This window comes from Fringilla coelebs (genome assembly GCF_963513975.1).
Source record: "Fringilla coelebs genome assembly, chromosome: 3".
In the NCBI taxonomy this organism is placed as follows: Eukaryota; Metazoa; Chordata; class Aves; order Passeriformes; family Fringillidae; genus Fringilla; species Fringilla coelebs.
In genome coordinates, this window is record NC_140030.1 from 109,265,883 (window position 1) to 109,279,387 (window position 13,505).

The 13,505-nt window shown below is 47.8% G+C and overlaps 1 protein-coding gene across 5 annotated transcripts in view; it reads right to left on the minus strand.

The window, feature by feature from the left end:
• Window positions 1-13,505, minus strand: part of RALGAPA2 (Ral GTPase activating protein catalytic subunit alpha 2) — a 92,067-nt gene that overhangs the window by 5,036 nt on the left and 73,526 nt on the right. For 3 of the 5 annotated variants that reach the window (XM_084202483.1, XM_084202484.1, XM_084202480.1), the window contains one exon: window positions 4,423-4,544. The exons of the other annotated variants lie outside the window; for them this stretch is intronic. In XM_084202483.1, coding sequence (XP_084058609.1) covers window positions 4,423-4,544 — 122 coding nt within the window. The remainder of the gene's footprint in view (window positions 1-4,422; window positions 4,545-13,505) is intronic. 5 annotated transcript variants of the gene reach the window in all.

Sequence of the window (13,505 nt, forward strand, 5' to 3'; positions counted from 1 at the left end):
GCTCCGATACCGTGGCACAGCTACTCAGTTTCAGATGTGTATGTTTTTAATATTCCCAGGAAAATAGGCAAAATTACTACATATATACATATATACACACACAGAGAACATGGACACAGATCTGACAAAAGACCCTACAGAACTTCAAGGAAAAAGACAAAATGACAAAAACCCCCAAAGTAGTAAAAAAATCCCAGAAAAACCAAACTAAAGCAAAACAAATCTTCGCCTCAAATACTCTTACAAAAAGCATTAGTCCTGTTTAAAACAAGAATTACTCTGGGTTTGGTTTTGTTTCTGTCAAAAATATTTAAAACCTCCATGTCCAATTCAAATAGTCCTTTTGCTTTAAAGTGGGAAAGATAAAGCTCAGCACTGAACAAAAAGTGGTTTAAAATAAACCAGATCTTGTTTGCTGTACATTCAAATATTTTCTACAAGAACTTTACGCATGCAAAAGTCCAGAGACAAAAGAAAAGCGTGTGTCACCTTTGCAACAAAAAGGCTGCAAAATCTCGGTTTTATGTAAATCAGCAGGCACAGCTCCCAGGGCTTTAAAACCAGGGAATGCTGAAAACCTCAATAGTTCTCGACTCAAGTGTTGCGCTTGGGCAATGCCATAATATTCATTTAAGAATCCATTTATCAACAGATACCACATGTCCAAGATTTCCAGTACAGTTCTTCTGATGATCTACTGAAAAGGATTCTTTAAAAACGTTAAGCTGGAGAATCCAAGATGCTTTCTCTGCCCATTCCACACTACCCATTAGCAACTAAAAAAGCCAAGATTTACACTATATCCTCCCTGATAACGCTGAGCATTGTGCTTTATTTTCCAAGTCATTAGCATGCACAAGAATGACCTCATGGTGAACAGATGCACTTGGATATGGCAGTGATTAGATCAGTCCTCTCAGCAGTCAAGTGTGCCCGTTCCCATTAACCCCTGAGGCGCCGGCAGCACTCTGCTAGGGGGTTCCCTGGAACGCAGGAACCTGCCCTGGCCAGCACAAGCCCCTTGGACAGGATCCTTGTGGTGGGAAAGCTATGACTGCAGAGTTCTCCTGGAATATCCAGCAGCCCCTTTCACTTCCAAAGTGAACACCATGCTTCTGGCTGCTGATCTTACACTAAAACAGACCAAAGGCCCAAGGAGCCAAGTTGGGGTGCTGCTCTGCCCACTTCAGCTTCACCATTATTTTTAAATAACACACAAGTATTTCGTTGAATAACTATTTCTGGTTTTGGCTGAGAGAGCAAGAACAGCAGCTTAAAGCCTGTCCACTAAAAGGAGAGAAATCTGCAGAGGGAAAGAATGAGAATAATTCAATAGTGTTGGATTATGGAGGATTTCCTGGGCTGCCTCTCAAACCCTGCCTAATTAAAATACAGCATGTAATGCACCAGTTTAACAACAAAGGGCTGTATTCCCAGCTTTTGTTCCTAATCTGCACATCCCCTGCATGAGTTTGGAGATGGCCATTCTGCCTATGAGGCTGCACTTTCAGCGCTGAAGGTATCAGGGCTATCTGTAATCCATACAGGGAGTTTAAGGCTCTGCTCCTCAAAACAGCAAAGGACATCAACTGGACAATTTTCCTGCAGAAAATGCAGCACCTGCAAGACTGGTGACAGGGAGACTCAGCCAGGGTAGGAAAACCACATCCTACATGAGTCTGGTGATGCATCCCCAGGGGCAGCATCAGAAAACACAAAATCATCCAGTTCCAAGAATTATCTCATAGTCAGCGATACCCCGGTATGTCCCTGAGAGCTGTGTTTGATTTCTCCCTGTGCTGTGCTAACTCCTGAGAACACTGCACTGTGATAAGCAGCACTTTACTCCCTGTCTCTGCTGCACACAAGCATTTGCAGCACTGACAGCATCACACCTAAGGGGCATTATAAGAATCAGGTCAGATGAGAATTAATCTTTAATTTACCTGAACAGTTTATGCTCAGCAGAGTCAGCAGTACCAGCTGGCTTGTACTGCCACCTGTGCCAGCTCCATGCATCCCACAGAATCATCAAGGCTGGAAGAGATCAACAAGTCCTGTGGCCAACCCTGCATCACCCCAATATCATGTCCTGACACTTCCTGAACACTTCTAGAAATGGGGAACCCAGTGCCTCCCTGAGCAGCCTGTCAGCACCTGACCACTTCTTCATGGAAAAGTGCTTTTTTTTATTAAATGCTCCCTGACTCCTTTTTTTCTGTTTCAGAATAGAAAAATGCCCCTGTATTCCAAAGTGGCAGACAGGTGATTCCTGCAGGTGCAGGACAGGCGGATGTGTGCCTGGAGCAGGCCTGGCTGGGGAACAGCAGAGCTGCGGGGACTGCATCCAGCCCCCCTGCTGACTGCTGAGGGCCATCTGATGGAAAACACATCCCCATGGCCACAGCTGACACTGCTCCTGCTCATCACTGACTAAATATGCAGGAGAATCAGCAGGTAATGCAAGGAGACTCTCTGAAGCGGAGATTCTGACACCAGAAGTCATGGCCGGCCTCCAGTTCATGAGTGGGAAATTAATTCTGAGGTTCAGAAGTCTGAAAATTGGGACCTGACTGGGGGAGGCTTTGCACTTAAAAGCAATTAAAATAATGAAATCATACCCAGGTACTCCTGATTTAACAGTGTTCTGAAATCCTCAGCTACTGGGAAACAGTTTAAATGTGTTTGGCATATACAGCTTATCTTTCAGAAAGTGGGGCTGTGGAGGGGTCTGCCCTGTCAAACCACATGTGACACAACACCATGCGCTAAGAACAACATGAAAATGAAACACAACTATGCACAGAGCAAAAACAGAGTTTAAAGCAGATCACTATATCTACATTTCTATTTGCTGATACGTCGACAGATAAATAATTCAAGTGCTAACAACCAGCCCTGGGCACGCGCCGCGCTCCTATTGAAATGGGCGATTTTTTTGTCTCAGACTTTTGGCAGAGTGTATAAAAGAATTTAATGCACAGCTGTTCTACTTTTTAATGTAGGAAACATTAATCAAAGCTTTAAGTTATAAGCTTTCCTAGCGTTGTTTAGTATTCCAGTTCAGCAGAGATCAATAGATCCATCCCATGTTCCCTGACGCCTCTCCAGGACGAAGAGGTGCGATTATGTAAATGGCCCCGGCTTCCTCCCCCCTCCTGCCAGTGCTTATCTCCAAAGCCTTCTGCCTGCTGCTCCTGGCCACCACTGCCCGGCCAGCACAGGCCTCTTATCTCCTCACAAAGCTCCAAGCACGCCAGGATTGGAGCCAGCAACGCCAGACAATGCTGCACGGCTGGTTTTATTCCTAAGTGATTTATGTGAGCAAATTTAATTTCTTCCTTCAGTGTTTCAGTTTAGATGGAAGATATCTGCTAACAAGTCAGGCTAAAGAGAAATAGAGCAGATGTCCTGCAACGTTTGTACAGGTTGGAAATAATCTATTCAGCAATCCAAAAGAGAAGCAGGGAATGATGAGAAAGTGCCAGCGTCACCCTAGGAGTGTCAACGACAGATTAAGGAATCTTTGTTAGAGAGTCCAGCACACGGTGACCAGATACTTTCTGGATGCTAGAAAGAAACACATTTTGAAGGGACTAGAAATGTGCATTTCAGAGCCAAAGCTCCCTTTCAGGAGAGGTTCACTTAAACCTAATCAAACCAGCCAGACAGCGATTGTGACTGCACACTAACATAACCCTCCACAAGGCACACGAGGAGTAAATTCCCGGAGTTCGGCACAATGCTGTCACCTCTCAGCAGGCAGATGACTGATGAGCACTGACGTGCGTGCGTACACACACACACATAGACACCACACACCCACACAGACACCACACACCCACACCCCCATCGCAAACCCTGCAGAGGCTTCAGGCCAGGTGCTGCAGGGCAGCCTGCAGGGCAGCCTGCAGCGCACTCGCCTGCATTGAAGGGACGCGCCTGCATCCTGCACGCCGCTGCGATTCCCTAACAGCACCCTGGTCCTGCGTTTCTTGTGCATTAATCCCTGACCCTGGTAGCTCAGCAGCATAATCCCCATTTAGCATTAACAGCAGCTTCCCCTGCGAGGAACTATTTCTGATAAGTGAGCCCCGATTCAGGCCTCACTTTTGAACAACATATTCCCAGCTCAGCAAGAACCCGGAGTCCTGAATGAGCCCGAGCCCATCACTGCGAGAAAGTTCATTAACCTTGCTGGAGTTGGAGGTTAACAGGATAGCTGAAGAAAGGAGCAGTGTGAATAGCTCTGATGCAAAACAAATTAAAATGAATGTCATCATTCCTTTTGATATTCATTAGTTGATTCAGAGGAAGAATAGTCGTCTTAAATTTGCAAGCATTTATCTACAAAAAACAGGTGTACATCTGCTGCTCAAGTGCTTCTTTGGGCTACCGAGAAGAATAATGTACAGAACTCACCAGTTCCACCGAGGGAGTAGCTGGGAGAGGGAGAGAAGACCTGAGCGGCAAAATCCTCAAATGTCATCACTTCCTTATGGTTCTGGATGATGGCTTCAAGGTACAGAGCTCTCTCCTCGTAGCTGCGATGCCCCGTTAAGGAAAGGTGTGTGCAGAACTCAAGGCTGTCCCACGGCATCCCCGAGCACCAGCCCCACATCCACACTGACCAGGCTGGAACAGGCAGGGAACTGCACCAGGACTGCCCAACGGTTCTGAATGGGAGCAACAAGGAGGGGATACGTTCAGGGCTGGAAATTCAGGATATCACCTCTTGAGCTTCCTGACTGAGAAGCTGTGACCTGGGGGCTGCTGAGTACAGGAGCAAAGCCCCAGATCAAAACCCACCATCACAGACAGGCTGTGGCACTATGGGAAGCTCCTGGCACTCAATATTCCTGTTCCAATGATCAGAAAAGTAACTAGATTGGAGAAAAAAAGCTACAGGACAGAGGAATACACCCCCCTCCCCCCACATTCATTTGATCACTGGACTTCTTAGAAGAAATTAAGTACAATAAACCAATTCCAAAAGCGTGACGGTTGTATTTAGGGCAGGTGCTAGAAGGTGCAACCTTATGTATCCCAAATAAACGACGCACAGTGGACAAACCCAGCCCACAACTTGCATGCATTATGGCCTGAATAATGCAGACAACAAAGCGAGCTAACATCGAGACTATTGCCTTTTAATTAAAACTCGGCAACCTGGAACACACAGCATTCAAATGTGTAATCAAAAACCAGTCACCAATAAAACTTACAAGCGTAACAAGCTGAAGCAACTTTCCAGCTGTCTTAATAGGACCCCTGCTTGCGGCAGCCTTTCACAGCGGAGAAAGCAAATCTTCCCCTTTTGTGTGCAGCTTCTGTCTGCTCAGAAGGTGAATCATACACTTCCAATAACAGGATAACGCCTGGGACAAACCTACAATGGGCTGGAGAGCCTCATGTATGACTTTATGAATTAGGGCTCGCAGGAGCCAGGATGACATCTCATTCTCCGTTTCCTCAGTGAAAACAAAAGTTTTCAGCGCCTCATTGTGTTTCTGTTATGGGGAAATGCACTCGAGCTCCGCAAGGCTGTTCGGTGGGAGCAAAGGCCAAGCTGAATTTAGAAATTAGGAGCAGGAGAATAACACCAGTGACAACAGAATGCAGGTGAGGGTATTTAGAATTGAAAAGCATTACTAATTAATATTGAAGTGCCATTTGTGACTTGCAGTACATTAACAAAACCACTCTGAAACACTATTAAAAAAAAAATCAGAGAAAAGCAGTGCTTAAAGCCAGGAGAGAGTGGTCTAGCGTCGACCTCGAAGGGAATAAGCAAAGCACTTTCTCATTGCACCTCGAGTTCCTGCAGGCATGGTGGCAACAAAGGGAAGAGAAAGAAAGGAAGAATTTTGCATTTAACGCTCGCAGAGGACGATTGATATGTGATAAATCTTCTTATAAACTTCCCGTGGAAGCCTAAAGAAAGAAAATCAATAGCCAGCATTTCAGCGTTTGCACCTGCTGACAGCGTTATTTGCTCAGTTTTCCTGCCTTGCCCGAAGCTGGGGAGAACGCATTCCTGACAGCGCCAGCCCGCAGCGTGCGGGGCTGCCTCCCCTTTATGGGCTGAACTCCTGATGACTCTTGTTAATGAATAGGCTGCCAAACTTCCTCGGAGAGGAGGCACACGCCTGGGCCCAATTCTAAAGGGACTGATGGATGCCATTCACTCCTCATTATGGAGATGCTGATTCCTCGGCGCTGGGCTGTTGCCAGGGCCGTGCGGAGCGCGCTGCCGGGCGGGCGAGCGCCGGCCGGGGGTGGCGGGGGCTGCGCGCCCGTCTGGCAGCAGCCCCTGTGACATGGAGCTGGCACGTGCTGCCGCAACGGGAGCGGACCCGGGCGTGACAAATTGCTGAAAGGGCTCAGCGACACCGGGGGCTAGCGGCCACCTGAGCCTGCGGGCCGGCCGGCAGCGCTCGATTCATCGCTCGGCCCCAGCCGGGGCTGCTTCCAACCAGGCTGGGGGGACGGGAAAAGGCTCTGCCTGATGATGTCCTGCTGGGTCCCGAACGGCTCGGCGCATCTCACACGGCAGCACCGCGCGGGGCTGCCCGCTTCAGATAAATGCTGCACGGAAACACTGCCCAGGTTTGCTCTGCACCTGGTAAAATCCTATTGATGAGCTGGAGGATGCTGCTCACCACACAGAAGACCACGGGAAAAACCGCCTGGACAAACAGCTGAGCAGCTACGGGAGAGGCAGCTGAGGGAGAACACTTCAAGATGGGGAGAGCCCTGCAGATCCACCAGCTCAGCACCTCTCCTGCAGGCTGAAAAGCCAGAAGCAGTGGGTGCAGACACCCCCAGTGCAGCGAGGCCTCTCCTGCACACCCCAGCTCCACCCACCAGCCACCTTGGCTTGGCACTCCCTGTGCCCTCCTGGGCTCCCTGGAGCAGTGGGAGCACAGCAGCTCCTGCCATACAGGCAGCGAGCGAGCAGGATGCCCGTGCTTGTTTGTACTCACAGCTTAATCAAAAGGGAATTTAAGTGACTGCAGCAAAGTGAAATTAAACTCCCTGCTATCTCTGTCTCAGTATACATGCACATTTGGGAGAACAGTTGGGATTCATTAAAAAAAGAGTCAACTGAAATTTTACTGAACTTTAGGAATTTGAATGTGGAGGCATCATGAACAAGCTTTAAAAAAACCCTCTGAAAAACACCTCCATCCTGTAAAAAAAAGCATCACGAGGTTTCCTATTTATTGCCCTGTAGGAATGACTCTATCCCAAAAGTCTCTGAAGCAATACTTCTGTAAGGGCTGCCCCACAGAAACGTGCTGTGCCTTAAGCCTAAGAGCCAACCACAAAATATCACTGAGTTACAAACATTAGAATTTGACTCTGAACCTCTTTAACAAGACCTTTGTGTCATAGCTCTACACAAGCTCTGTCACCAAGGTGCCCCCACCATCAAGCAGAATTTAGATCAAGTGCCATAAAAACTACTGGTTTTAAAATGCAACCATGGATCAGCAACCCCTCAGCTCTGAGCAGAGCTGGGAGGGAGCCCCAAGTGCCTGGCTGCCTTTCCTAGAGCAGCCTCAGGGCTGGAGCGCTGCAGGGAACACACAAATCCACTGCTGCAGCAGGCCTGGATGCAGAGGATGGGCTGTGAGCTTGAACCCTACCCTGGTGGAAAGCTGGACAGCTGGCTGCCCTGATTAACTAAGTCCCCCATTATCTGGGGGCTTGGGGCGTCCCCTGAGATCTGCAGATAAATGGAGTTATACCAGACCCTCAAAGAAGCTGATCAAAAGCTCCTCTTTTAATATGTACGGCAATTTGACCCACCCCTCCATGGCTTCATTATTTTACATTTTGCTTTTGCTAAGGCAAAACTCCAGAGCAAAATGTTTTAGACACAACAAACAGGTTTGGTTTTTTTTTCATTTCATATGAAATAATGATATTGAGAGCCATGACAAGGTGTGAATTATGGATATATATTGACATATAAAACTGGGAGAGCAGGAATTTAGGTCCTATTTGAATAAAGCAATCAAATTGCATTATTTGAATATTATGAGCTTTTAGTAGTGTTTTATCAGCATACCAATTATTTTAACATTTCAACCACACATTGAAGGCTGTTTGAAAAAAAGCCCCAACATATTAAAATGCAAACATCAGCTATTTGCAAAAAACCGCAACATCTTATTGTAGCAGCAGAATGACCCGCAAAGTGAAACACACAGGACATCCTTCCAGATGGAGGATGTAAAAGAAGACAAAAGGCAGAAGCTTTTGAAAATTCACTGGAGAGGCAGATACCAGCCAGCACTCGGCTCTTACCCACCAGCATCACTTCCATGTTTAGCCTCTACAACACAGAGCCGGTTTCAGACACGCAGTTTAAAACATAATGACCTTGAAAACCCTTCAAAGTCCTCATAATCTGGGTTCTGCAGGTGGCCTGAGCCATCCCAGGGCCAGGATCTTCCCACTGTTTCCCTCCCTGCACACAAACAGGACACTAAACCATATCAAACTGCCACGTTGAAAAACAAGGAAATATAAACATGATGACAAGCAGATCCTGAAAATACAGAACTTTTACTTATTAACCTTAACTCCGTGCTGACCTCGAGCAAAGCTCTTGGGCCCCACTCCTGCTGATGGTAATGGCCAGCCCATCCTGCTCCACACTACTGTTTGAAAATAAAAACATTTTGGCAGCATTTATATACTGTCACCTATATGTGGAAAGAACAGTGCGCTCTGCTGACACCACGGGCAAATAAAAGACAGGAGTGTTTGTGGGTCTGAGGGCAGGCTGGGGAGAAATGCCTGGCTGCTCTCCATGGCCCACAGGTCGTGCCAACACCACAGGGCACCAGTGCCATGACTGGCACCCAGGACACCGCCAGAGTCTATGGGAGCACTTGCTGCAACGCCTGTTCCTGCGGCTCCAGAGGGACCCTAATGCGGCCTGCTGGCATGGACCTGCTGCAACTCCCATCTGCGAGTGCAGCCCACCCAGAGAAGGGCTTTTGGGGCATCAAGCCAGTGGAGAAGCTCAAAGTATAGAGGGAGACAGCTCTTTCCAGCCCATCGGACATCAAGGCCGGCTATATGTCCACAATGCCAACTCCTTCTTTATCCAATTAGACAGACCTGCAGAAAATCTTTGAATTTACAGTTCAATGCAAGAAACATCTATTTCAGTTTCCTCCTGATTGTATCATAGGGCCCAAAGATGGTTCACAAAAAGGGTTTGCTCCTGATACTGCAGCAGCGGTTTGGAAAAAAACCAAGAACATAAATGTTTGGGACTTACCAAAGCAGACTGAAGTCAGGACCATAAAACTGAGGTTAGCAGAGATGTGTTGGCTGATGACCTTTCTACACCTAATTGTCCTCCCCAGCTCTGAAGAGGATGGAGTTACTGTGCTTTTAAAATGCGGCATTAGGCAGTTCTGGTGTGAAACTCAATCTGCTTGATTGGGCCTGCCATCATTTACGGTCTAGTGACCACCACACCGCACGAATTTCACCGAGAACTTTTGGGGGAATTTTAGTAACGTATATCCTTCACTAAACAGGTGCAGTTAAACTGTACCTGTCAGCCACCGCAGACTTATGTGCTTTTTATAAACCAAAGCATCCGAGATGGAAACTTTCCAGTGAGCCTGCCTTAAATTGGTCCGTGTAACACACGAGACGCGTGCGAGCAGAGGCTCTGTGACCGAGGGGGTCTGTGCGCCCCCTCTCCCCATGGCCAGCCCCCATCACGGCCATCTGTCCACACTGCAGCCAGGGGAGCCAGGGCTCCCTTGGCGGAGCAGGGCCGGCCTCTGCCAGGGCTGCTGTTCCTCCTCCTTATCCAAAACGGGCAGATGATTCTCTGCTGCCAAAACCAAGAGCTCATCCTCTCTGCAGCATAATTTTCTGCTGCTGTGCCACCAATCACACTGACAGGCAGCCCTCCATGCTGGGGGGGGATGGCTGGAGCCCAGAACACCCTGGTGTGGAAGAGACACGACTCTCCCTGAGACCGACAGGTACAGAGAGATCTGCAACACAAAAATCACCAAAGAACCTTGGTGCTGACTGATGGAGGTGGGCCTCCGGTCCCAGGTCCCCTGCAAGTGCTCCGAGTCACAGGGCACGCTGCCACAGCATTTCCCAGCGCGCACGGCGCGAAACGGCGGCTCCCACGCAGACGGTCGCCAGTAATTGCTTTAAAGGGGAAAGTGCAGCAAAACAACAACAGGAACACGTTTCACACGGTTTCAAAGCATCTCTGTGGAAATCAAGCAGTGTAACAGCAAAGCCATACTGAAGGTGCCCTGAGGCTAAAGGCTCCAGCTCACGCTTGTCTGTGGGGAGCTCCACGCTGGCGCCTGGCTCCTGATGCTGCTGGGCAGCGCGGGGCCCAAGGTGTGCTGCGAGCACCTGTCTGGCAGAACGACTCGCCTACTGCTCTGGGATAGCAAGAATATGTGGCACATTAGTCATGCCAAGTGCTTCAGGGGAGAATCTTGCATTCATTATGAATAAGGCAGAAAAGAAGCTTTCATCTTAATTTCCAAGCACTCCTGCAGGCGGGAAGCCCTCAGGAGAGACACACGTACCATTACAGACCCACAGCTCTGCAGCAAGAGCAAAGGGACACCAGGTCACCCCCTGCTCCCATACCACTCTGTACTGTGACAGCACCAGAGCTCATCCCTACCCAGAGCTTTGTAATTCTACCAGAGTCCGTGCAATGCTCTCTCCCAGCTAGCCATGCTTGTACCTGCTCTGTTGAAAAAAAAGCTGGGCCTGCACCTCATTCCCTTTATAAACTTCGTTCCCATTAAGCATGTTCCTCATGTGCTACAGAGGTGATAAACCACACACAACTGTGCCTAAAACATGGCACTCCACAGTTTGCATGGTGCAACCAGCCCTCTGCCCATCCAAGGTTCAGCTGGCCACTGCATTCTGTGCTTACCACTGTACTAACGTGGCTTGGATGAAAATATTTGACATAATGGCCTGTTACCAGTTCAGTGCTGCAGAAGCCCTGACTGGTAATTCATTCCACAGGGCACACCAATATCTAACCACCGAGAGGCTGCTTATAAAAGAGTTCTGAATTGTGACACCTGGGCACAAGGTTTTCACCAGCAAATTAGTGGGGCATGATTCCCCCCAAATATACTTTCTTTGGAAGTAGCCATACAGTTCCCTACTCAGTCCTGAGAGATAAAGGGACAGGAGTTGCCCAGATCTAACTGAAAGCCACCTTCCCAGTGCTCCAGAGCAGCGATGCTGAGCTCCTCTCTCCTGAGGGCACCGGGGACAGCAAGTACCCATGCTGGGACCACGGCGAGCAACTCGGCCAGGATCCACACTAGCTCCACTGTGAAATTCCAGGTGGAGCTCACAGGGATCCAGCCAAACTCCAGATCCCAAGGTGGTGCAGTCAGGACAGCTGGGCAATGAGATTCCCCCACCATAAATGAAGAGGAGCTGCTGGCAGGAGGATGCTGAGCCAGCTATACCTTCCAATCCTGTACCCACACACATGTAGGAAAGGCCTCAAGGTTTGTGAGTATATTTTATGAATTATATCCATAGATGAAAAAATGCTGTTGGTAGTCACTTATATCTGAAAATTTTATAATTAAAAAAAAAAAAGCCCAGAAAAGCAAAAGACAGAGGGTTATAAAGGTTTTTGAACTGGTGCTGTTATGCTTTGGTCATGGCACATACACAAACACACAGACTTGCAGTGTCTCCAGTTTAACAGCCATGTATATTTAACATTCCTACACTTGTTACCACTCCTCTCCTCAAACACAAGGATATTCTAAAGCCAGAAATGTCACAAAAGAGTTCACATGCCTCACAAGTTCTGCTCCACAGTGCACCTGAAGACAAGGAACAGGTCAAGCTCAATCACAGCAGTACCCAGGTGAAGGTACAGTTGGGAATCTCCTGGGATAATGCCATACTCCAAACCATTCAGAACCTGAAGGTGCCAGCCTCTGCCATTCCCAGGTTTGAACCTAAAGTGCCAGAGACAGGGGAAGGGGAGATAATGCCAAACTCTTTCTACAGGAGAATATGCCACTAAATTGTTTACATACAGTCTAGAACAAAATTGTTTGCGCTGCCATTCATGGGGTGTGATTCCCACCCCGTGGAACAACTGCAGTGACATTAAGGTGGCTCTGAGTGCTCAGGAGACCAGGCTCATCGAGCTGCTGCTGAGCAGCATACAGACAGAGGGATTCCTGGAATTATATGGAATATAAATGCACATGCCAAATGAATTTGTTGCTAAAAGAAGCTCATTAATTTAGTTTTAACTGGATCACAGCCAGTGGAAAGACATCTCAGAAAGGGGCACCTCTGTGCCTTGGATATAACTTATGGACTATCAAAGCTCACTCATTAAGGAACAAGTCTTTTCAATTTAAAACATATTTTATCACCTACTAAATGTTACCAAACCCTGTCAGGTTGATAAGAGTATGATGATCTGGCAGCAACAAGCAGAACAAAATACAATTACACAAAGTAATTTTGCCCCTTCTAGTTTATTACAGATCTTTTCATTATTTCTGGGTCTAACACTAAATGGCTCACTTTCAGGTCTATTATAGGTCTATATATTACATTTATTACAATCAGGGACAAGTAACTGGGGCTTATTATCACATCCATTATGAGTGACACCATTTGCAAGATGCTTAACACGAAACAGACTTGTTGCTGTGGTGAGACAAGCTGGGAAATTGCTCGATGTTAGAGGGTAGGAAGGAACAACAAATCAGAGAAAGCCAAGCAAGAAACCTGCAGGGATTTCCCAGCTTTAAACTAAAACCAGTATAAGGAGGACGGAGGTTTAAAATTATCACCTGACACATTTGTGGATATTCCAAAGCAGGGGCTGAGCGTGGGCTGTCACGGGGCTGTGGGTGGCACAGACAAACACCTCCCAGGGCTGACCAAGGGCTCCACTTTTAGTGTCCCTTTCCATGCTGTACCTGTGCCCCCCAGCAGGTTCCTCTGGCCACGCTGACCAGCGGCTGGCACAGCACAGCAACACCTGGCGCTGCCTGCAGCCAGGCCCTGCAGCAGCTGAGGCCAGAGCACCCTGCCAGGTGGCTGCACTTCAATGACACTGACTGTCATTGTAGGGTTAACAAGGAGCACGGGCAAATCTTTTATTCATATAACACAGAATGCCTTCTGTTGATCTTTGAATAATGTTGCTTAAAATCCATTAAATGAACGTACCCTTTTCAACAGACAGCCCACAACAGGTAGAGCAGCACGCACTCACTGCCGGCTGCCTCGGCCAAACGGCATCCCCAAAAGCAGATGATTAGGTTAGCATTTAAAATAATATTTATTTTCTCCTGAAAGTGAGCTCCCAGTAGGGAAACTGGATTCCACTTCCACAGCACAGCCAGTGTGTATGCTGTGATGGCTCCCCATTTTCCCAGAGGAGTAAATGAAATATTTATAAAATCTGCTTTTTTAAA